This window comes from Anguilla anguilla, chromosome 17, assembly GCF_013347855.1.
Source record: "Anguilla anguilla isolate fAngAng1 chromosome 17, fAngAng1.pri, whole genome shotgun sequence".
Lineage (NCBI taxonomy): Eukaryota > Metazoa > Chordata > Actinopteri > Anguilliformes > Anguillidae > Anguilla > Anguilla anguilla.
Window position 1 is genome coordinate 22,851,892 of NC_049217.1, and position 23,064 is coordinate 22,874,955.

Here is a 23,064-nt window from a genome sequence, read left to right on the forward strand (position 1 = left end):
CATCACTGAACTGACATGCAATAGAGTTGTTTCTTAAGGAACACTAACCGATTGTGGTTCCAAGCTGAATTTGATTATCTGGGGCCCGTTTGGTGTCTTCTGTGGAGCTGAACGAACTGCGATCATGGCGCGAGGCTGCTGACTGGAGAAAACCGTCGCAGCCCCCTTACTAAGAAGTCAATAGAGGCTTTGGTCAGCAGAGTTGAGGCAATTGAAATATTTCATTCAAAGCCACATTTGAAACTTTAAAAATTATGGCGATAATTACGCCGTGTTTTATTTGTAGTCTACAATACATAAATAGGTTAGTAAGACCCTCTCGCAACTGGAGTTTCTGAAAATATTTCCATATAAGATTACAAATTACGATTCTTTTTACTTAGCCTAAACGATTGAAACGGGAGAATTCATGGAAAAGATGGAAAACTGTTAGGCAACCTGCAAGACGTAAACTATTGCAGTTAAGGATAATGGTGCTTGCCATAGAAGAAAAGGACACGTAAATTGACCGCTGGAGGTCTCGCTTTTGCTCTGAATTCGGAAGAGAAGGAGAATGTATGTGGCAAACGAGGAATGGGGAGGGAGAGAGAGCGCGCAGGGGGGGTTAGCAATGAAACAACTGATACGCTCAGAATCGGTCTGAAGGGGAGAGACGGCGCTGCATCATAATGCTTGTTCAGTCATAAACGCGCGGATATTTTTTAACGGATAGATAATTTATTTGTGGAAGTGTTCATGTTCGGGCAACGTCGTGGACGTAAAAGATAAACAATATATCCACTTCAGATGAGATAATTCTATTTATCGCTGCCTTCGGGCACCGTGTCAGTTGCACCAAAAGTGGTGGACTTACGCCGGACGACGCCTTCGGAGCATCGGGTGTGAATTTAGTCCAACAAAAGCGAGAAATCAGCCTGCACTATGGCCACGGAGCAAGAAAAGAACAAACGCCGCTTGCAGGAGCTGGCCGAGAGACCCGGAAACTCGTCCTGCGTGGACTGCGGCGCTGCAGGTAACGGTCCCAACAATTCCCCAAGTGTGGACGTACTGTACCGCTCGCACGCCGGGAGGCAGCGTATAGAGCAAGGTCGCTGATTTCTTGTGTATGCTATTGTACCGCACTGGTTACGGTGGGCTGACTTTAAGAGTGCTCTTGAAGCGCAATACCTGCCGAGGCTGGCTGCGCGTGCACCTGTATTCATTTGTACTTTTGGGATGCAACTTAGCACAGGCGTCGTTATGGAGGGGGGTTAAAATAATGATAAACAAGCCCATCACACTGCACCTGATACCCCACAATGTATGAAGTTACCACACACACAGTTTATAATAATACAGAAAATAATGGAGTTTCGTGTATCTCTGTGCATTTAGGCTAGTAGGTTAGTTGACGGTACAGTATAGTGACCGAGGCGGAAAGCAATCATTTATCTGAACAAAGCACTCCTAAAGACTTGGGCTTCTAAATAATCACCATGTTAGAGTCTATGCATGTTAACATTTAGGTTCCTATGCAATAGTTTTTTTTCACTTGCTTGAATTGGTTGTACTTTGTTCATCTCATTCTACAGAAGTAATTACAACTTATTTTTAGGATGGCTGGCAGAATCATAGCTTGTCCTATGCTGTTTTTGTGCTGAATGTAGTCTCGATGAAATGAGAATCTCTCTCTCTTTCGCTCTCTCTGGCTCTCTCTCTCTCTCTCTCCCTCTCGCATTCTCTCTCTCACTGTTCAGTAAGGATGGGTAGTACTGTGTGATACATAGGCTTCTGTATAGCGTTGCAGTCCGTGTCCTGGTGAATCGCCCATATCTGAGCATGCGTGCCCGTGCACTGAGGGAGACCGATCTCCACAGTCAGGATTAATCTATTTAGTGATACCCGGGCCTCCTGAGGGGAACATGCAGGACCACGCCTATTTTGAAGCGGATAACAGCTCTTACATTTATCCGCATTTTTGCACAGGCAGAGGAGGTGTTCGATTGTTCCCCAAATAACCATATGGCAGAAATATGGGTGTGTAAAAACAAAATAGGTGATTTTTAAATGTAACCATTGTACATTATTATTTATTTATTCTTTCCTTTCCATTGGCAGTAAATGTGTGAGTGAGTAATGGTGTTAGCAGCTCTGGGTGAAAATCAAGGAACACACGCTCACACAGACATGCACGCGCACACACACACACACAGGCACAGAGAGATTTATACACACATATGTCCACCTCTCACTCTTTGTGATTTTTTTTTCCTGTCAGGTGTGTGTAATTCCTAAATATTCTTAATAAATAAATATATATATATATATATACATATATACATACATATATATAATCTTAAGTGCTAACATTGCAGGCCTTTTATAAAGGTGTGTCTTGCCATGCTGGCTCGCAGGCTGAGATTTTGCGTGTGTAGCACATATTTGCACTTCTCTTATGATGCTGCCGACAGGCTTCTTGGCTTCTTTTGTTCCCAGTTATCAGCTTTTACAGTGCTATCAGCAAGAGTTTGATTAATAAATCTAAATGACCGCGTGTGCGTGTGCGTGCATGCAAGAAAGTGCAGTCACAGGAGATGCTGAGTCAGAGTTCATGTGAGGCCTCTTTGTACAATAGTTGCAATGGCTCCCCCCCCCCCCCCCCACATACACGCACACTCGCACACGCACACACTCACACACATGCACATGCACACACACAGGCTCTCTCTCACACACACACACACTCACACACACTCACACGCTAGAGACTGTCTGCACGAGCTTTCTCTCTGATGTCTTGCCAGAACACGGTGTGCCCCAGGATTATCTCCCTGCTCTGCACACTGAACCAGAGGTGATCCTTATTCCCACCTGCATTCACGCTTAATGTGAGCAGAGACTCATTTCCTGTGAGCAGTTGACTCCTCTGTTGTGAGCAGTGACTCGTTGAAGTGGTTGACTTGCAACATCCGGTGGTGCTCAGCTGGGTCTGTGGGTGGTCTTACAACACACACTGTAAAGGGGATTACAGACTTCCCGGTTTCATTGATGTAATGATAATGAAAAAATAATCTGATAAATTGTTTTATTGTGTGATAAGAGAAACAACATTTTTTTTTTTTGCGTTGGGGGTGTTGACATGCATGGCATTTGAAGAGTGGGGAATATTTCTTGCATTTTATTTTGAGAACTGTATGATTTCTGACTTCACCACCCACTCGTTACGGGTTAGGTTCTGTCGGAAAATGAGTGATTGGGCTTGAGCAATCAAAAGGGCGTGAGGAACTGAGCATTATGGGAAATTGCAATTGTAGTAATCTGCATCGAAAGCAACAGCGTTTTGCGTCAGCTTGTTTGTTAATTCATGATCATATTCGGCAAACACTTTAGGTCCCAAAAGCGTAACGCGGTGGGCTTAATGCTTAATGCCGCTTGATCGCACGGTACGTAGTTACGTATGTTGGCTCTTAGAGATTGAACGGCTGAACGGCTGCAAAGGAAGGCTAATACAATGACACGAACGTGCCCGGAAACCGCTCGGCCACCGTCATCGACCCCAGTTTTGCTATCAGACCTCAGTAGTCTGCGCTCTTTCCCGTGCGGCCGTTTTGTTGCGTGTCTGGGCGACAGACGCCCGTCGAAAGTACGATCCTGTCCCTGCGCGGAGAGGAGCCGGCGCACCCGAGGGGACCGCGAACCCGGCCGCCGCCGGCGAACGACGCTTCCCCTCTTTCGATCGCCATAGCTACCTCGCTGAAAGCTATCGATTTGTACCGAGACGATGGGGTCCAGTTACGGGATATGAATAGAATGGGCTGGGCAAAGGTGCATCCGATACGGCCGTTCGGTCGGTGATCGTGTGCGTGTGTGAATTTAAGGCACGCGTACCGCGTTACCGACTAAATTAACGGCTTCGTTACATGAAAAAGATTCATTAAACGATACCTCCATCTGTTGAGCGGAAGTACCATCCGCTGCCAGAGAGGCCTCATTTTCTGGTTCAATTAACCGCTGATAAATACAGTCGTCTCATATGTGCACAGATCCACTTCACCTGTAAAATGCTGGTTTTAGGCAGTGTTTTCTTGGAAAATATCTCCTGAACATCTTTTATAAATGCAACATGTCCACTGAGGAGGTCTTTGTAAACCTGTCACACTAATGCGTTTAAGCTAGGAGCCTTTGTCAGGATTATTTATTTTTGTCATTCGAAATATGCTCCTTACCAATGGAAATGAAGGCTGAGGTGCTACAGCTTTGGATGAAAACACAAAGAGCACACACACACACACATGCACACAACACACACAAGGAAACGGACAGACTCGGAGATGGACATGCACACACACCCAAGCAAACGGACAGACACATACATGGACATGCACACTCCTGCGCGCACACACACACACCCACAAGCAAACGGACAGACATAGACATGCACACACACACACACACACACACCCACAAGCAAGCAGACAGGCAGACATGGACATGCACATAGGCTACTTTGTCAGCTTTATGTCTGTTCATTCAGGCTGCTGTGTGATGCAGGTTTTACAGCTCTCCACAGGCACAATATGTTTTTAGCTCTGAGATTCTTGTCTGCTCTCATGCCACAGTGCGTTCACGTGTGCAGACATGCTTGTGTGTGTACAGGGGTGTAGCTGCTCTGTCTGCGAATGGGGTTTTATATTGTTTTTAATAGGCGAGACAGATTTGTGCAGATGGTTCAAACAAGCTGCCCTCATTGGCTGGGACCTTCACTCTGCAGTGGTAACATGGGGCACACATCCATGCAGAGCAAAGGCCCGAGACCAGTCCTAAAGCAGCTGCATTCCTGTATGCACTTTTGTCTGCTATCTCTCCCCCCCCCCCCTTTCTGTTAATCTGTGGTAAACTGCTGCGATGTCCACTAATGTCAACTCCACAGCCCTGTGCTCTAGATTTCTGACCCAAATACAGAACTGAAGCCACTAAAGCAAAAAAATAAAACCCAGACACTGGATGTAAAGTCTCAGACCACAGCATTGACCACATTCAGGATGCGCTCTGTTTGACCAGCAGCATTACCTGCTGCACACGGTACGAAGAGCGCGGGCGCTGCACGCCCTGCATGTGTTTGGCGAGGTGCGTTCATCGTTATTAGCCACCTGCTGTGCGCTGCTGTATTTGATATTAATATATTTATTTATTGCAAGCTTTTACTTGTTCTGTGCAGCGCTGCAGCTTCACTGTGCTGCAATGCATAGCCGTCAGCCCCCGTCAGCTGGTCTCATGGCCTGCTAGTTCATTTTGTTCATGTTGTCCAGGGTTACTCAAGACCTTTATGACACAAACACACACACTCTCACACACACACACACACACACACACACACGCACAGACACCTATGCTTATTAGCCACCATGTGACACACAGAGGTCATTAGGAGAGACTCTGCCCATTCTGCCAAAGACCCAGATGTCTGGCACCAGGTCCTTTTATCGTAGAATCTGAGAGGGTGGGGGTGGGGGTGGGGGGTGGTTTGGAGGTGACATTTTCCCAGCAGCAATTTCAGGGGAATCCGTCGAGGCCCGCCTTTGCTCTGCTCATTTCCTCCATGTATCCCCGGCTGAAAGACGAACCCGAGTCTGACATCGATAACCGTGCCTCGGTTGCCATTTGACTCGTTAGTGGGCTGTGGATGTGGAGGCAGCGTTGGTCCCTGTTTTTCCTTCAGAGCTTTCCGTTTTTGCTTCTGCTTGCTCTGTTGTTTTTGTCAGGACGTGATGGACGAACGTCCTTTGCTATTTGGAAACAAGCAAAAACAAATATGTTTTTTTAAATTATTATTTATTCCTGTCTCTGTTGTTCTTAACTCTGGGGCGTCGAACCAAAGTCCCGATGGGCTTCAGTGTCTGCAGGAATTATTTGTGGTTTCCTTTCAATCAGCTGCCAGTTTAGGCCTTGAGGACTAGATGTGTGGAATCTGTCACCAGTCAACAACTTAAAATGAATTGCTGGTGACGAGATAAACCGAAAACTAGCAGACACTGCAGCCCTCCAGGACAGGACTCTAATACCTTTGTCTTAACCATTTCACAGCATTGGTTAATTTCACTCAGAATTGGCACAACCATTGATCTTTGCCCAGTGAATGTGCCTGTACGTCCAGTAGCAGCCACACATGCCCAAGCCATAACGCTACCTCCGCCAGGTTTCAGAGATAACATTGTATGCTTTGGATCATGAGCAGTTCCTTTCCTTCGCCATGCTTTTATTTTTCTATCCTTGGTGCAGGTTTATACTAATCTCATCTGTCTCACGTTTGTTCCAGTACTCTACTGTTTTAAATGTACTTTTTAGCTGACTCTAACCTGGTCATTTTGTTCTTGAGGCTTACGAGTGGCTGCCTACATCCTGTCTCTGATTTTATTCAGATTTTTCCACCCCATGATCCCCTGCTTTACTGGCATTGACACATCTTTGGTCCTCGTGCTGAGATTCAACGGAAACAGACTCCCAATGCAATTTCCACACCTCGTATCAACTCTAGACCTCTTGTTTGCTTTTTTGTGCGAGAACCAATAATGCAGCAACATAGAGAATCCAAGAAAGAGCTGAGCTGCCAATTGTCTAATTACTTTTGGCCCCCCAAAATGGGGGGGGGGGGGGGACTGTGTATAAAGCATGAAGAGCATGATGATAAATGCATATGTATTACCTCTTGTTGTTTGTGTGCGCATGTGTGTACTTGTGTATGTGCGTGTGTGTTTTACTTTGAATCAGGAAGGCGATCATAGGCAGGGCTGGTGTTCTTGCTGCAGCAAGGGGATTTCATGAACTCGTGAAACAGAGATTGAATCGTCGATTGGGGAGTATTTTTGTCCTTGAGCGTGTGAACATTTTTGAAAACTACGCGCTTTCATGTTCGGCAGCGCTGGACGCTGGCTGAGATCAGTGGCCTACATCTCTGGCTGAGGAGAACGATGATCTGGAACTGCACCATGTCACCCTCTCCTTTCCTAAAACACGGGGACGCCTCTTCTCACTGCGCTTGCCTCTGGCTTCCAATGTTGCAGTTGGCCTTCAATCTCACATCTTTCCTCCAGCGCCCTGTCCCACATTCTGAAATGAACAGGCTATTGCTTTCCTTTGTTTAATAAGGAGGTGTAACCTCTCAGTCTATCGACCCATCGGATACTGAGCTCCTAACTTCTTTCTGTCTTTGTAGCCTACAGATTATTTCCACTATAAAAGATTGGCGTTTGGCATGTGACACACAAACCTTGAATGAACACATTCTGTTCTGATGGCAAGATGAAATAACACTGTGCCAAGTTACATGAAATAATTTAGGAAACATTGCTTTGGAATAGATCCTGTTTACTTTGTGTGAGCTAAGATAGCCAGTATGTGAAATGCATGTGAAATGATAGAGAAGGCATTTCAATTTGAATAAAATATGAATGAGCTTCGCAAAAAGATTATACACCTGTAAAAGCACATTTTATTTATTATTTGGCAATTATTAGTTGGGAAGCAAAACTTCCAGTCAAAATCAAGATGGCGACCACAAAGTTATTACCACGTCCTTTGGCCTGTGTATTGACTGTCCTGCAATTGGCTGATTTCAAGATGAGATGTTATTGGTGGATGTAGTTGAATGCCCAGTGGGGAGAATTATTGACAGTGATACTGGAGCATTTGTGATGGTGTAATGGTGATGGTGAAAAGACACAAAATAACCCAAGCTTGGGGCTTTATTGTGTGGACGTGTGAAGTTGGTTGTGATTTCTTTCTGTACAGAAGTTAATGTTCTTCAGGGCTGAGAGCCTGTGGTCATTGTGGTTATTTCTGTGGGAAACCCTGAGAAGTGCCAAACCCTTGGTGCTGTAAACAGGTAGGTATGGGGCATGCCGCCCCACCAAGGTGTCATTTGGTGGAAGTCATTTCAGTGAGTACCCTGGTACAACTCGCCAAGCTGCTATTTCTGTCACAGCACTTGTGATAACTCCAAACAGTTTTAGTTCATTTCTCCCCAGAGCGGTCTAGAAATGCTTGAGGTAATTTCCAGTGCCTGAATGGTCTGTCTTTGAGAGCCTCAAGTCAAAACCCCGGCCTGCTGTTGCCGCAGAGTTTTCCCACGTGCTCATGTGCGTAACTGTCACCAGGCGTTCAGTCTTCTTACGTTTCGAGTGCAGATCGCTATTTTGTTCTAGTTGCGTGTGAATCGTTCTTCTTGGCTCATTTGCTGAATTTGCAGAATGCAGATCTAGCGTGTCAGTTTTCAGCCTTTGCCTTTCCTGTTCTTGCTCACCGTTCCTACGTTTGCTCGCGATCGGAGCTCAAAGCCGGCAGCTAGCTGTCTTTGGCCGAAAGCCTTGTGGTTGCCTGCAGCATGTGAAGGTTTTTCTTTTTCAATTTTGCGCCCACTTTTTTCTTCAAATGAATTTTCAGCATGTCTGAACTCACTGTGAACTTGGAACATGGCCAGATGGCTAGCATAAATTTAGGGAAAAAAGAGCGTTTTTTTTAATCATTTGATTTTGTGCTGAAAAATGTCAGGATAATTTTTTGTGTAGATGAAAGACTGTGGAAATAATACAAATAAGCCAATGTGGGTGGTTTTTATTTTAGCTCACTCACTCTTTCCGAGCAGTTCATGTAGTTATTCCTGTAACGAGCTGAAATGGTCAGTGTGTTTTCTGCACATAAAAGGCTGCCTATGTGAACGTGTTGTGAAAAGAAATCAGCAATTTGCCTAAATGTAATTTAAGTATGCTTAATTATACTATTTGTCACAAGAGAAAGGCCCTCTAATTCTGACGTGTTTCAACTGAGCATTGAAACTGTGGTCACTACTCTGTTCATGAACACTGACGAAACGCAGACTAAAGACTCATCTCTTCAGGCTGCACCTCTCCCCACCCCTCCCTAGCCTCTAGTTTAGCTCAATGTACCTAGTTAGGCTAATGCGATCTCGTTAGTTTTGTATTTGGCAGGATTGTTTTGTTTGATTCTGATTAGGCAAATGTGATTTCAGTGCTAGTTTTGTACTTGGCGGGATTGTTTATTTTATTTGCTGAACAGGTTACCCTACAGGGTTGGCGTCCTGATCCATGTGGTCACTTCTGGCACTACGATCTTTACTTCACTCTAGTGTGTTTTTCTGCACCTCTGCACTTTGAACTGATGCACTTGTTGTACGTCGCTCTGGATAAGAGCGTCTGCTAAATGCCTGTAATGTAATGTAATAAAAATGTTTGTTCTTAGTTCATCCCCTTTTAAGTCTTCAAACACTTCAGCGCATTTGTTTCTCTTTGTGGTCATCTCTGCTGACCCCTCCCACCGCCACCACAGAAAAAAGACAACGGAAGGACGTGGGTTTCAGTCCCACGCCAAAGTCAAGCTGCCGTTCCTTTGGCAAAAGTTTTTCAGCCACGCTTGTTTTTTTTTGAAAAAAATAAATAAAAATAAAAAAGGATGTTATGCGAATGTGAATAGCGTAACCACCAACACCACATGATGGTTGATGTAAAGTTGTGTACAGTCACGTCTCCTCAAACACAAGGTGGTATGAAGCTTTTAAACTGTCCCTAGTAACCCTATGCCCCCTCTGCTCCTTTTTAAAATTTTCAGGATAGACAAGTTGTTTTCATTTTTGGTTGCTTCCTTCATTTTAAGAGTGACACGGTTATTATGTACAAATGAAAGAAGTTAGGGACTTGTGTTGCATATAAATACTGTATGTGTATATCTTAGAGAGAGGAAAAAAATGATTGTCTCTGCTCTCTGTTGATCTGTAAATGGCTGAAGTATAATTTTTGAAACCTATTTTTTTTTGTTGTACCGTGAGGTGAGTGTTCATCCGAGTGACTTATACCCCCAGACAGCTGGCGTATGGCAACCCCCCCCCCCCTCCCCCCTCCCATGAGACCAATCTCATTTTCATGGACATGTTCTTGACACTTGGATGCGGAAGGGGATCGCTTGATTAATGCCCTGTCGTAAGGCGAGGCGTGCGCTGGAACAAACCCGGGCACCTTTCGGGTCCCGCCGCTTTGCAGCCTGTCACGGTTTGTTTCGCAGGCTGCCGTGCGCAGGCAAATTTACGTTGATAACCGCATAATGCGAAGAGCTGGCGGATCAGGGTCAGCATTCCCAACATCTGCTTTGGAAAGAAGACCCGTTTCCTTTCAGTCCGCCTTGAAAAGCCCGCTTTGTTAACGGGTGCAAGGCGGCACAGTTCCACAGCCAATGCGGAGTTGCACACTGGGAAATGACAATCACAAAGAACAGAAATATTTGCATTTAAAATACGGATACTTCCTAATGCTATTAGTAACTGATAGCTGTTGAAGCCCTGTCCAGAGCAGCACGCTCAGCTCCGATTAACCTTCTATGGTCCCTGATTGAAAGGATCAGAGGGCATTCTAGCTGTATGGCCAGTGTGCATTCTGGAACCTTCCTTAGAAAAAGCAATGTTGGAGGTGGTGGAGGAAGAACTGGTGACTCAGCTGCTCAGCAGAGCCTGATGCGGCTGCTCTCCACCCTTCTCGTAGGCTACACGGCACCTCCCAACCTATCACCACCCTTTACATCACCCTTCAACCTTTGACCCTGCTTCAGGCACCTTACAGTGGTCACCATGCATTCAACAAACTGATGTGGCATGTACTGTGTGTGTGTGTGTGTGTGTGTGTGTGTGTGTGTGTGTGTGTGTGTGTGTGTGTGTGTGTATATATATATATATATGAGTCGGAAGTGACAGAAAGTTTACAATGCCAAATGGCACTCTTACTCTCAGTGGGAGGAAAGTGGGATCACATCATCACAGTTTATAATATATTAAATATTTGACACGGTGTCTTCTTTATTCCTTTTCGTAAATTCCAGATTGCACTTCAGGATGCCCGTTTCCAACCGCTTATTCTCTAATACCATTGGAGATTCTATGATTGTTCATTATATTTATTTTTATTTTTTAAATTCAAGACGCTTGTGAACTGATTGACTTTAAGTGCTGAATCTCTGCATGGTATTTTCAAGTAGAACTACCTTGTTGGATGTAATATGGCACTGAAATTATGCAAGAAGTTTGCAGTGGTAGTGGCCCTGGTGATCAATGTTTACTGTTAATTCTTATTAACTTGTGTGATATGTAATAAACAGACACTTCCAGCAACATATTTTAGAAGGAGGAATCTCCAGACAATGTTTGTATTTAAGGTGTATATGAACAAAAGTGAAGCATTGTATAATAATGAGTAAGCGCCCTGGCTTGGAGATTGATGGGTTTGATTGGGGTTTGTGTTACCCTCAGCTGTTTCGTAAAACATTCCATTACATTTCATCGCATTTATTTGGCAGACACTTTTATTCAAAGCGACTTACAGTAAGTGCAAACTGAAGGTCGCTGCAACAACCACAAAACACAGGACGGGTCCGATAAGGTACGATACTAATTATGGGACAGTTATCCATAGCCATGAACACATTACATATAAGTCCAGTTCACACAGTAAGCATAGGCAAAGTCAGAAAGTGGTAAGTCAAACTAGGAGGCATGACAACAAGCTACTACATCAAGATAATGATACAAGCCTAATAGAAGTGCAGGATGGAGATGCAAGTGTAACGTGAAAGTGCTGCAGGAACAAATTGGAAGGATTCGAGTGATAAGAGTGATCGGAGATTGGGAGTGAGGAACGAGACCGAGGTAGGAACAGGCTGGAAGCAGGGAGGTGGAGAAATGCCCAAAAGCATAAACATAGAACAGAACAGCTCCGTGGGACACAAGCATCCAGGATGATACATGCCGCTGGGTTTAAAGTAATTAACTTGGGCATGTCTGGATTTTGCTCATCTTTGTTCTGGAAGTCAAAATAATGTTTATATTTAGTGAGAACTGGAGAATTGCCCGTTTTTTTTGGGTGTTGCTGTTGTCAGGGTGATATTGAATATCTCAACACAAACTCAGTTCTCCTGCCAGATAGCTTGCCGTGAGTTCGAAATTGGCCATTAAAAATTCCACTCGCTATTTATCATTTACAACATTGATTTCTTGTTTTATGTATTTTTCACCTTCAAGGAGATTACCATAAGAATATCATTTGTACCTCGATATTGGAGTTAATCCAAAAATATTAATCAAAGCCAGTGCCCAGCAAACACAAATCTTATTCATTTGCTCCAGGCGTTGTGTGAACCAGGCTGAGTGGTACACAAGTGCCTGCATTCAGTCAACATTTGTCCTTAACTTCACAGACAACTGAAAATATACACAAGTTTTATCATTTCTCTTCACTAAAACAGTTCTGCAATTTCGTTTTGGTGATCGTTGGACTCGCCTGAACTGTGTTTGTTAAGAAGGAAACTAACACACGAAGAAATGTACATGTTAAAGGACAGATGTTTTATTGAGGCCGTGTTGTACAGTACACTGTGTGAAAGTCTATAAAAGTAAGAAGAAATATGTTCCCCTTTCAAGCTGTGCCATCATCAGTTTTAAAACTGAGGACACTTTCGAGAAACCGAAGTAAGTCAACGAGGAACTGAAACTGGCAGATTACTGTGACGTGAGTGCCGACGCGAAAGTCTGCTCTCAACACCAGTCTGGCGATATGGGGTAGACTGGCACATCTGGTGTGAAGATCTTTCGTTAGTCCCCGCTAACACGCTTGTGAGCCTCTGTCACCGACATGTAGAGAGACTGCGTGTTTTCAGTTGCTCATGGAATGTTTGGGCTATTCAAAAAGCGTTCGTTTTTGCTATCGCCTGAAGGTAATGTTTCACATCTCAGAGTCCAAATCTTATGAAACCGATGATTTGATTGATTGATTGATTTAACTGATATACAGTGATTAGCTGATGTATACCTTCATAATCAGATATATGGTCTCATGTCCGTCATGGACGAAGGATTAAAGAACTTGTACATGGCCTGACATGACAGGATTAACTGACGTGCAGTTCTTCCCCTGTGAGATATCACACATTTCATACAGGTCATAATCAAGTGTGATTTACTGCAGTGAGTGAGCAAATGATGGTTATAGCGGTTTACACTATAGGGACACGGCAAGGAAGGGCAAACAGTAAGAACTGTACGATGTCATCAGACCTCCCACAGTAGTCCTCCCACAGTGCGACCGCAGAGGGAGGCCGGCCTAGTCACACTCTGGGCTTCGTAGCAGAAGCGGTCTCTTTATCCTAAAATTGATTTGACTTGGTACTCCACATGACTGTTACTCTATACCAGGGCTGCCCAATTCTGCTCCTGTTCCTGTCCAATCTATCATCCTGTAGGTTTTCATTTCAACCCTAATTTGGCACACCTGATTCTGTTAATTAGCAGCTCAGTGAGGTCTCTAGCTGTTGAATGAGGCGTGCTTTGTTATAACTGGAGTGAAATCCTACAGGACTGTAGATCTCTAGCTGTTGAATGAGGTGTGCTTTGTTATAGCTGGAGTGAAATCCTACAGGACTGTAGATCTCTAGCTGTTGAATGAGGCGTGCTTTGTTATAGCCTAACTGGAGTGAAATCCTACAGGACTGTAGATCTCTAGCTGTTGAATGAGGTGTGCTTTGTTATAGCTGGAGTGAAATCCTACAGGACGGTAGGTCTCTAGCTGTTGAATGAGGTGTGCTTTGTTATAGCTGGAGTGAAGTCCTACAGGATGGTAGGTCTCTAGCTGTTGAATGAGGTGTGCTTTGTTATAGCTGGAGTGAAATCCTACAGGACCGTGGATCTCTAGCTGTTGAATGAGGTGTGCTTTGTTATAGCTGGAGTGAAATCCTACAGGACTGTAGATCTCTAGCTGTTGAATGAGGTGTGCTTTGTTATAGCTGGAGTGAAATCCTACAGGACTGTAGATCTCTAGCTGTTGAATGAGGTGTGCTTTGTTATAGCTGGAGTGAAATCCTACAGGACCGTGGATCTCTAGCTGTTGAATGAGGTGTGCTTTGTTATAGCTGGAGTGAAATCCTACAGGACTGTAGATCTCTAGCTGTTGAATGAGGTGTGCTTTGTTATAGCTGGAGTGAAATCCTACAGTACTGTAGATCTCTAGCTGTTGAATGAGGTGTACTTTGTTATAGCTGGAGTGAAATCCTACAGGACTGTAGATCTCTAGCTGTTGAATGAGGTGTGCTTTGTTATAGTTGGAGTGAAATCCTACAGGACTGTAGGTCTCTAGCTGTTGAATGAGGTGTGCTTTGTTATAGCTGGAGTGAAGTCCTACAGGACGGTAGGTCTCTAGCTGTTGAATGAGGTGTGCTTTGTTATAGTTGAAGTGAACCTACAGGATGGTAGAGCTCCAGGAGCAGGGTTGGGTTGGCCTGCTCTACAGTTCCGCCTCACCACGCAGCCACCACCCTGCCTGTGCTGCTGGTCTGACTGTGTGTTCGTTGCTTTGCGTTGCAGACCCAGACTGGGCGTCCTTCACGCTGGGCGTGTTCGTATGCCAACGCTGCTCCGGAATCCACCGGAACATCCCCCAGATCAGCCGCGTCAAGTCTGTGACGCTGGATGCCTGGCAGACGGCGGAGGTGGAGGTAAGTGGAGCGGGAGGGGCCTAGGATGCAATTGTTCGAGGGGGGGATTGTTGTGGCATTTGTGGCAAGGTTACGGGGCAGGGGCGGGGGGGGGGGAGGTGGATGCATGAGGGAAGGGGTGTGATGGAATTAGGAAGGGGGTGATTGAATCAGGTGGGCGGTGGGGGGTGGGGGATGGGGGGGGTGGGGGGGAGAACCTGCTGAACCTCAGGCTGCTGTTGCTTTGCCCGGCCCTTCTCTGCCCAGCCTGCTGGAATTGATCGCTGGTTATTTATCTTTCCTGGGCTGCAGTGGCCTGAAGAAGTCATCAATGTGCCCCCCCCCCCCCATCCCTCCAGAGAGATGAGATAGCGCTTGGCATACGAGCTGGCGAATCCTAGCGATTGGGGTTGTTGGGGGTGGGGTGGGGGGAACTCTGATGGAAGTACAGAGTGTCTCAGGTCTGTCCTTGGCAGCTGATCATTTTTGAGGGGGGAAAACGGGGGGGGGGGGGGGGGGGGGGGGGCAGAAGATGGCAGGGATACTGACGGTGCTGTTTATGGCAGCTCTGCTGAAATGAGTGAAGGGCTTTCTGCTGATGGCGGCATTATGTGTTAATGAGAGAGATGGATGAGGAAAAGAGTGGTCACAGCTCTCTCTATATCGCTCTCCCTTTCTCTATCTGTCTCATTCTCTCTCTCTGTCTCTCTCTCTCTCTCTCTCTCTCTTTCTCTATCTCTGTCTCATTCTCTCTCTCTGTCTCTCTCTCTCTCTCTCTCTCTCCCTTTCCCTATCTCTGTCTCATTCTCTCTCTCTCTCTCTCTCTCTCTCTCTCTCCCTTTCTCTGTCTATCTTTCTCTCACTCTCTCTCTCTCTTTGTTTATCTCTCTCCCCCCCTCTCCCTGGGTGGGGGTGGGGGGGCACGGTAATCACAGTGTCACACACACACACAGTACTTGTGAGTGTTTTCACACAGGGTACATTTTTCAGAGTTGGCACCTGAAATGTGCAGCAGTCTGGTGCTCCTCCCGTTGCTGCTCCTCGGCGGTCCGGGCTGTCGGGGCTGTCTCTGTAATGTCAGCTTAATGGCCTCTCAGTTACACCTTTAATATAAACGCCTAATCAAGACTGAAAGCAGCTTGAAGTTTCCAGGGGGGTGGAAAAAGATGTTTTTTTTTTTCCTTCTTCTTCTTCACGAAACAGAGCATTTGGACGGATTGCGCTGAATCAGCTGAGCAGTGAGTCGATGGCGGGTACTGGGGCAACTGGCGAACAGTCAGCCTGCCTGGCCGACTGCCTTGCCCGTGTGTTTTTTGAAAAAGTGGCTCGTTTATGTGCCCCTGCACAGACCTGCCCCAGCGTTTATTCCATTACATTACATTACAGGCATTTAGCAGACACTCTTATCCAGAACGACTTACACAGCTTTTACATTACATACATTACATTTTACATTTTACATTTATACAGCTGGATATATACTGAAGCAATGCAGGTTAAGTACCTTGCTCAAGGGTACAACGGCAGTGTCCTACCCGGGAATCGAACCTGCGACCTTTCGGTTACAAGACCAGTTCCTTACCCATTATACTACACTGCCGCCCTTATTATTATTGTTACGTCTGGCCTCGTGCGGCTCTATAAAATGTCCTCTTGGCAGATTTCTGTCTCTGAGCGCTCCTGTGATGGCTCCTGTGAGCGCTCCTGTGAGGGCTCCGTTGATTGGTGCCAACTCTCTCCTGTAGCACCGTGTGGTTTGGATGGCAGTCATTGGTTTGCACGTTTGAAGACTAGGGTCTGTGGGTGTTTAAATGGCCGCGTTCCTGGTCTGCGGGTGTGACCGGCGCAGTGTTATCTTGGTGATTGACCTATGACCTTTGTCGCACTCACAGTCTGTTTGAATTGATTTTGAGGTGAATTGCGCGTCCCTTCCGTGAGGCGGCTGCCGCTTTTATGACATCACAGGTCTTAGCAGAGCAGAGATTCTTTACATTACAGGCACCTTTCCGGAGTGACATACAGTAGTGGAGAGCATCAGTGTTCATACCAGGAACACAAAAGTGCGATACCACCGCAATATTATCTCCATAATATTATCACTTACTATATTCAATAAGTGTGCGTGTAAATAAGTGTAAAATTAACCAGGCAAACCCACAATTAGTATTGCAAACTAAAAAGTAAATGGCGCCTCACAGCTAAACCTATCCTTGCACAGCTATACCTCCAACATTATTACCGTGAAAGGGAATTCAAAATGAAGGACAGGTGATGAAATGATGTTCAGGGAAGTCATGGTGTGGGCTGGAGAGGGTTTTAAAAAAAAAAGGTTTTAGTCACAGATAATGTAGCTCTTCACTAATGTTTCTGCTCTGTGTCTCTCCCTCTCTTCCTCCCTCTAGTTCATTGCCTCTACTGGAAACAACGCCGCCAAAGACAAGTATGAACAGAAGATCCCTCCATTTTACTACCGGCCCACACACACGGACTGCCAGTAAGTGTGCTGCAGCTCTGCCTTACTGTCCTACACGGTGTGTTAACAGCGCTTCACATTGAATTAAGCGTTGTGTTTTTACCCATTCAGCCAATCGCATCCAGAGCTGCTTACACAGCTCGCGTTCGTTTTTTTGCATACAATCCATTTGTGCAGCTGGATATTTATCTAGAGCAGCTCAGGCGCAGTGAGCTTCAGCAGGACTGGAACCTGCAGCCCTGCTCAAAGTTTATACGCCCGCTTCCCTGACCGCTACACTGCACCCTCGCTTTGTTTGAGCGTAAATGTGGGTGCGAGCGCCATGCCACGTACGCTCAAAGTATGTGCAGTGTGTGCTGTGCCCTCCCTGAGGGCTCAGGTAGGTGTGTGGCTGTGCTGTGCCCTCCCTGGGGGCACAGGTAGGTGTGTAGCCGTGCTGTACCTGGGGGCTCAGGTAGGTGTGTGGCTGTGCTGTCTCTACCTGGGGGCTCAGGTAGGTGTGTAGCTGTGCTGTACCCTACCTGGGGGCTCAGGTAGGTGTGTGGCTGTGCTGTACCCTACCTGGGGGCTCAGGTAGGTGTGTAGCTGTGCTGTGCCCTACCTGAGGGCTCAGGGAGGTGTGTGGCTGTGCTGTACCCTACCTGGGGGCTCAGGTAGGTGTGTGACTGTGCTGTGCCCTACCTGGGGGCTCAGGTAGATGTGTAGCTGTGCTGTACCCTACCTGGGGGCTCAGGTAGGTGTGTAGCTGTGCTGTACCCTACCTGGGGGCACAGGTAGGTATGTGGCTGTGCTGTACCCTTCCTAAGGGCTCAGGGAGGTGTGTGGCTGTGCTGTGCCCTTCCTGAGGGCTCAGGGAGGTGTGTGGCTGTGCAGTTTTGCAGTGGACCGAGGGCGTGGCCCACAGCTCTGCACGCAGGCAGAGAGTGAGGGAGAGGAGGGGTTGGGGTGAGCGAGTTTGTGTGGGTGAGTAAGAACCGCCCATGCTCAGAGGGCTTGCGGCGGCTGCTAATGGCCAGGCCAGGATCAATACAGGCTCCGTGCAGGGCTCTCCCCTGGCCCCGAGGATGCATGGAGCCGCCTCTCCTGACAGCGAAAGTCCCTCTCGGAGAAAAGCAGCTGGAATGGCTCAGAGGCTGGCGGGGTGTGAGGCGGGACGTCCGCCAGGCCGCGCCGAGGTACTTTTTCCAGAGTGAAGACCTGGTCCGCGATGTGAAAGCGTTCTGTACTGCGTGTGCTCTCCTGATCATCGAACCTGGAAAGAATCTCTGCGATGCCTCTGGCCTTAAGCTTGAATGCACGTGCATGGGATAGGCATATGGGCTGCGTGGGTGTGTGTGTGTGTGTGTGTGTGTGCACGCGTGTGTGTGTGCGTGTGTGTGGGTGTGTGGGTGTGGAGTGGGTGTGAGTGGTGTTAACGCTATTGTGCCTCTGCTCACAGAAGATAAATAAAGACGATAGCCACCTTTGAACGCAGAAAGCGAACGAGCTTGTCGGAGCGCTGAAAGGGAGTGTGTGGCAGTGATGTTTGTGTGCCGTTGTCATGTGCTGTGAATGCAGTGAGCAATGGGAGAGGCTGTTTCCTCTTCCTGTGTGAATGAGGGCTACAGACCACCGCAGGACCACTGCAATGACACGGCACACTCAACTGTGTGTGTGTGTGTGTGTCTGTGTCTCTGTGTGTGTGTCTGTGTATGTATGTGTGTGTGTGTGTGTGTGTGTGTATGCAGGTGCCCATCTATGTCTGCATGTTTGTGTGTGTCTGTGTATATATATGTGTGTGTGTGCATGTGCATATCTGTGTGTGCATTTGTGTTCGTGCACGTGCATGTCTGTGTCTGTATGTGTGTGTGTGTGTGTGTGTGTGCACATACACATCTGCGTGCATGTGTGTGTGTGTGTGCACGTCTGTGTGTGTGTGTGTGGGTGTGTGGAGACGTGAGAGTATGTGCATACTATATGTGCATGTGGTCAGAAGGCATTTAATAAAGATTCTTTGAATGGCACATGCATTTTACTGAAACGCGAGCGCGTTTGAAATGCGTTGTCTGTCTCCGTTTCCCCTGCGCGAATGCTGCAGTGACACAGCGCTAGCCGAGCGGAGGGGAGGCTCGCTCAGTTCTGTGGACATGGGATAAAAATACTGCACCTGCAGCTAGACGGTCTCCCTAAATAGGGCATTGTGCTTTCTGTGGCGGCTTTTCTCACGTGTAAACTGCAGTTTCGGTGGGTCTGCCTGCCCAATCGCAGACCTGAGGTATTAATGATATGGCCACAGCCGCCTGAGCTCTCTGTCAGGTTCTGCTGTAGTGCTTCTGCAGAGCTTCTGTAGGTTTGCTGGGTTACATAGAAACAGACACACACACACACTCACAGACACACACACACACACACAGACACAGACACAGAAACACAGACACACACACACAGACACACACGCACACACACAGACACACACGCACACACACAGACACAGAAACACAGACACACACACACACACACACACACAGACACACACGCACACACACAGACACAGAAACACAGACACACACACACACACACACAGACACACACGCACACACACAGACACAGAAACACAGACACACACACACACACACACAGACACACACGCACACACACAGACACAGAAACACACACACAGACACTGCAGAGGCAACATCAGAAACACCAGTGAAAGGAATGTCAGGCCGTCAGGCATGGAGTGAAATCCTGTAAATTCAACAGATGGTGGGATGGCAGGATGAAGTGCGGAGAAAGAACATGTCAGTATTGTTATTCAGTTTGTAGTGTGCATGCGCAAAACCTCAAAAAGCACCGTGGTCACCCCCTTCAGCATGCTCTCTAAATTAAATTACCACCACATTTGAATTTTGTTCCTCCTTGTGAGCCATATGCAGAGCTTCGCTTGGCCAAACAACAAGTTCAAAAACATCATCTTGTGCTTCTGTTTCCCTGAATACCTGGGTCCCAAAATAAAACATCCCAGGTGTGAAAAAGTGTGCTTGCTCGAGTGAGCGAGTGACTGAGTGACTGACAGACAGACAGACAGACAGACAGACAGACATCACTTTTCTGAAGTAAATATGTGGCAGGAAAACAAGGCCAGACTCTGAGCTTATCACTTTTGAATGGTTGTGTGTGTGTGTGTGATGGGGGGCTGTTTGTCTCCACCACACACTGATACATGGGGCTACAGACGCAGAGCGATTGGTTGTTTATTCATATTTCGGCCCCCTCGTTAATCCGGATTAGCGGCAAGACGGAGAGCGTGCGGAGGACGAGAGGAAAAGAGTGAGAGAGTGAGAGGGAGAGAGAGAGAGAGTGCGCGAGGAATCAAAATAACGAGAAGCAGGCAGGTCTTTGCACTTCTAGAGTTCCTGTTTTACTAATAAACCAACGGGGACGACGTCTTTGGCCGTGAAATCTAGAATCTGTCACACACGGCTGTGGACATGTAGATATTTCACATAAAGCCAGGCAGAGGGAGAGAGAGGCAGACAGAGAGAGGGAGTAGGGGAAGAGCAACAGACAGGAGGAGGAGGAGGAGGTGAGGAAGACTAAAAGAAGAAGTGACGGGTGGGCATAGAAGGAGGTACGGCAAAACCTGGTTTCGCTATTTTCCATGTACACTGGGGTGCAGTGGGCAGGAATAAACTAGCACGTTAGCTGGCTAGCATTGCTTGAGCGCTAAAACAATTATACAGAGGCAAAGCTAATGTCTGTGTCCCCATTGAAAACCATCATTTCCAGTGTGTTTTTGCTGTGTGCGGAAATCGCTGTCCTCACGGTGCGGTGCGGGCGCCTGAACTGCATTGCCGCACGCACGCGTGTGCGGTTGCCGTTTGACGAGCACGCACCGACGCACACGCATGCCCGTGTTCTGTTCTGCAGGCTGCTGCGGGAGCAGTGGATCCGGGCCAAGTACGAGAGGAAGGAGTTCGTGCACGTGGAGAAACAGGAACCGTACTCTGCAGGTGAGTGTGTGGTGGGTGCGGTGTGGAACCTTCGGCCCCCAGCGGCCTGGGGACCCGCAGATTTGAGGGTTGCCTTTCAGGTAGCACCGTCCCGTCCAGAGTCTGTTTGACCCAGAAGTCTGTGTCCCACTCAGGTGATTTGTAAGGTCTTGTATATGTAAAATATGTCTCTTAGTAATGGATTTTATAGGTAGTAGTAATCATGTATGTATGTGTGTGTGTGTGTTTGTGTGCCTATATCTATGTCTACGTCTGTGTGTGTGTGCGTGTGTGTGTGTGTGCCTGTATTGCTCAATTTGTCTGAAATAAAGCCGTATATGTCACAGTACCATTTCAGAAAGCGGTTTTCATGACATAGGTCAGGGTATAGGGTAAAACGCGCAAGATAACATATATCTTGCAGACCTTGGTGGTTTATACGATATGTAGCTGTCCATCCCTGTGATAGGAGAACAGTGGGGGGGAGCAGGGGGAGGGGGTCTGTGCCGTTGGCCTGGGGCTGTTTTACTGCTCTCCCTGGAGCAGGATTTACTGGCCTGAGGTCATCGCGTCGCTCCGGGACCGGGCCAGAAAGACGAGGCCTATTGTCCGCCCTGTCATTCTGAGCCGAGTGTGATTCACTCACAGGGGCTGTGGACCCAGGGGAAGACTGTCGAGAGGACTCTCTCTCTCACTCTCTCTCTCTCTCTCTTTCTCTTTCTCTCTCTGTCTCTCTCTCTCTCTCTCAGCCTCTCTCTCTATATCTCTGTGATTTTCTCTCTCTATCTCTTTCTCTCTCCCTGTCATATTTCAAATTCAAAATGCTTTATTGGCATGACAAGATATTCCATATAATGCCAAAGCAGTGAAAAGAACATATACACATAAATCTAGACAAACGGCGTACAGACAATATAGGCCTATTCTGATATGCTCACTTATTGTCCCTCAGTTTATGGCAATAATAAATAGGGGAGCTTTCGGTGGTCATTTGAAGTTTTAAATTCTGGGCATGTTTCTATTAATTTTGGGTAGAAAGAAATTCACCCCTATGCCCTGGGAAGTTCCACATGTTGTGAGGAAGTGCAGCTCTGTCTCCACCACTCCCTGACTGCAGTGTGAGCACAGACTGTCCTCTCTGGGCAGCCAGGTCTGCCTTTTTCGATGGCCAGGATGTGCTCACTGAGTCTGTAGGCTGTAAAGGTTTTTTTCTCTGCTTGCTATCTGTCCCCATGGTCAGGTAATCAGCCTCTCCCTCTCTCTCCCTTCCTCTGTCTCTCTGTAGTTCTGTTTTCAATTTCTCTCACAGTAGCATGCATTCAAAGCCATGTGTGACGGCTGTACTGGAGGTCCTCAGATTGTGTGACGGCAGTGAATAGAGCAGATGAGCTAACCGTAGAGAGAGAGAGAGACAGAGAGTGAGATGGAGAGGAAGGGAGAGAGAGAGAGAGAGAGAGGGAGAGAGGGAGAGTGAGAGGGAGGGAGAGAGGGAGAGAGAGGAGGGATAGAGAGAGGGAGAATGAGAAGGAGAGGGAGGGAGATTGACAGAGTGGAGGAAGAGTGTGAGAGAGAGAGGGAGAGTGAGGGAATGCGAGAGTGAGGGAGAGAGAGATCACTTACGTTTACAATAATCGCTTTTTCAATCTGGCTATAAAATCTCTGCCCTTGTGCCCCCCCCCCCCCCCCAGTCATATGTGTGTGATCTGTACATGCCACAGATTTCACGCCAGGCCATGCGTGCAGTGACACACCACTAAGCTGTTTCAGTGTCCTGCGATGACATCACTGTGCTGGGGGGAGGGGGAGGGGGAGAGAAGCTGTATCGACGCTGCGGAGCTCCCGCGCCCACGCCTGTTGCTTGGAAACGTCTCTCCGATGAGGAGAGAGTGAAGGGCGGGTGGTGCCCCCCCGCCCCCCCCCCCCCCCCCCCTTCCCGTAACTCCCCGTTCGGCGGGCGAGCGGAACCCATCGTCCGTCTCTCGCCCCTCGGCTCCAGAGGCACGTTCCTCCAGCGGTCAGGACCGGGGCGTTGCCAGTCATGATTTTTGCAGTGGACACTCATGAAGCCCATAAGGCTGTAACGACGGGGGGGGCTGCTGTTGGCTTGGTGAGTTTCAGACTGAC

The 23,064-nt window shown here is 47.3% G+C and overlaps 1 protein-coding gene across 1 annotated transcript in view; it reads left to right on the forward strand.

The window, feature by feature from the left end:
• The first annotated feature begins 222 nt into the window (after window positions 1-222).
• Window positions 223-23,064, forward strand: part of LOC118216805 (arf-GAP with dual PH domain-containing protein 1) — a 34,005-nt gene continuing 11,163 nt past the window's right edge. Inside the window, exons 1-4 of the mRNA XM_035398312.1 lie at window positions 223-1,012; window positions 14,387-14,517; window positions 16,899-16,990; window positions 20,879-20,961. Of these exons, the coding sequence (XP_035254203.1) occupies window positions 922-1,012; window positions 14,387-14,517; window positions 16,899-16,990; window positions 20,879-20,961 (397 nt within the window). The 5' untranslated portion in view covers window positions 223-921. The remainder of the gene's footprint in view (window positions 1,013-14,386; window positions 14,518-16,898; window positions 16,991-20,878; window positions 20,962-23,064) is intronic.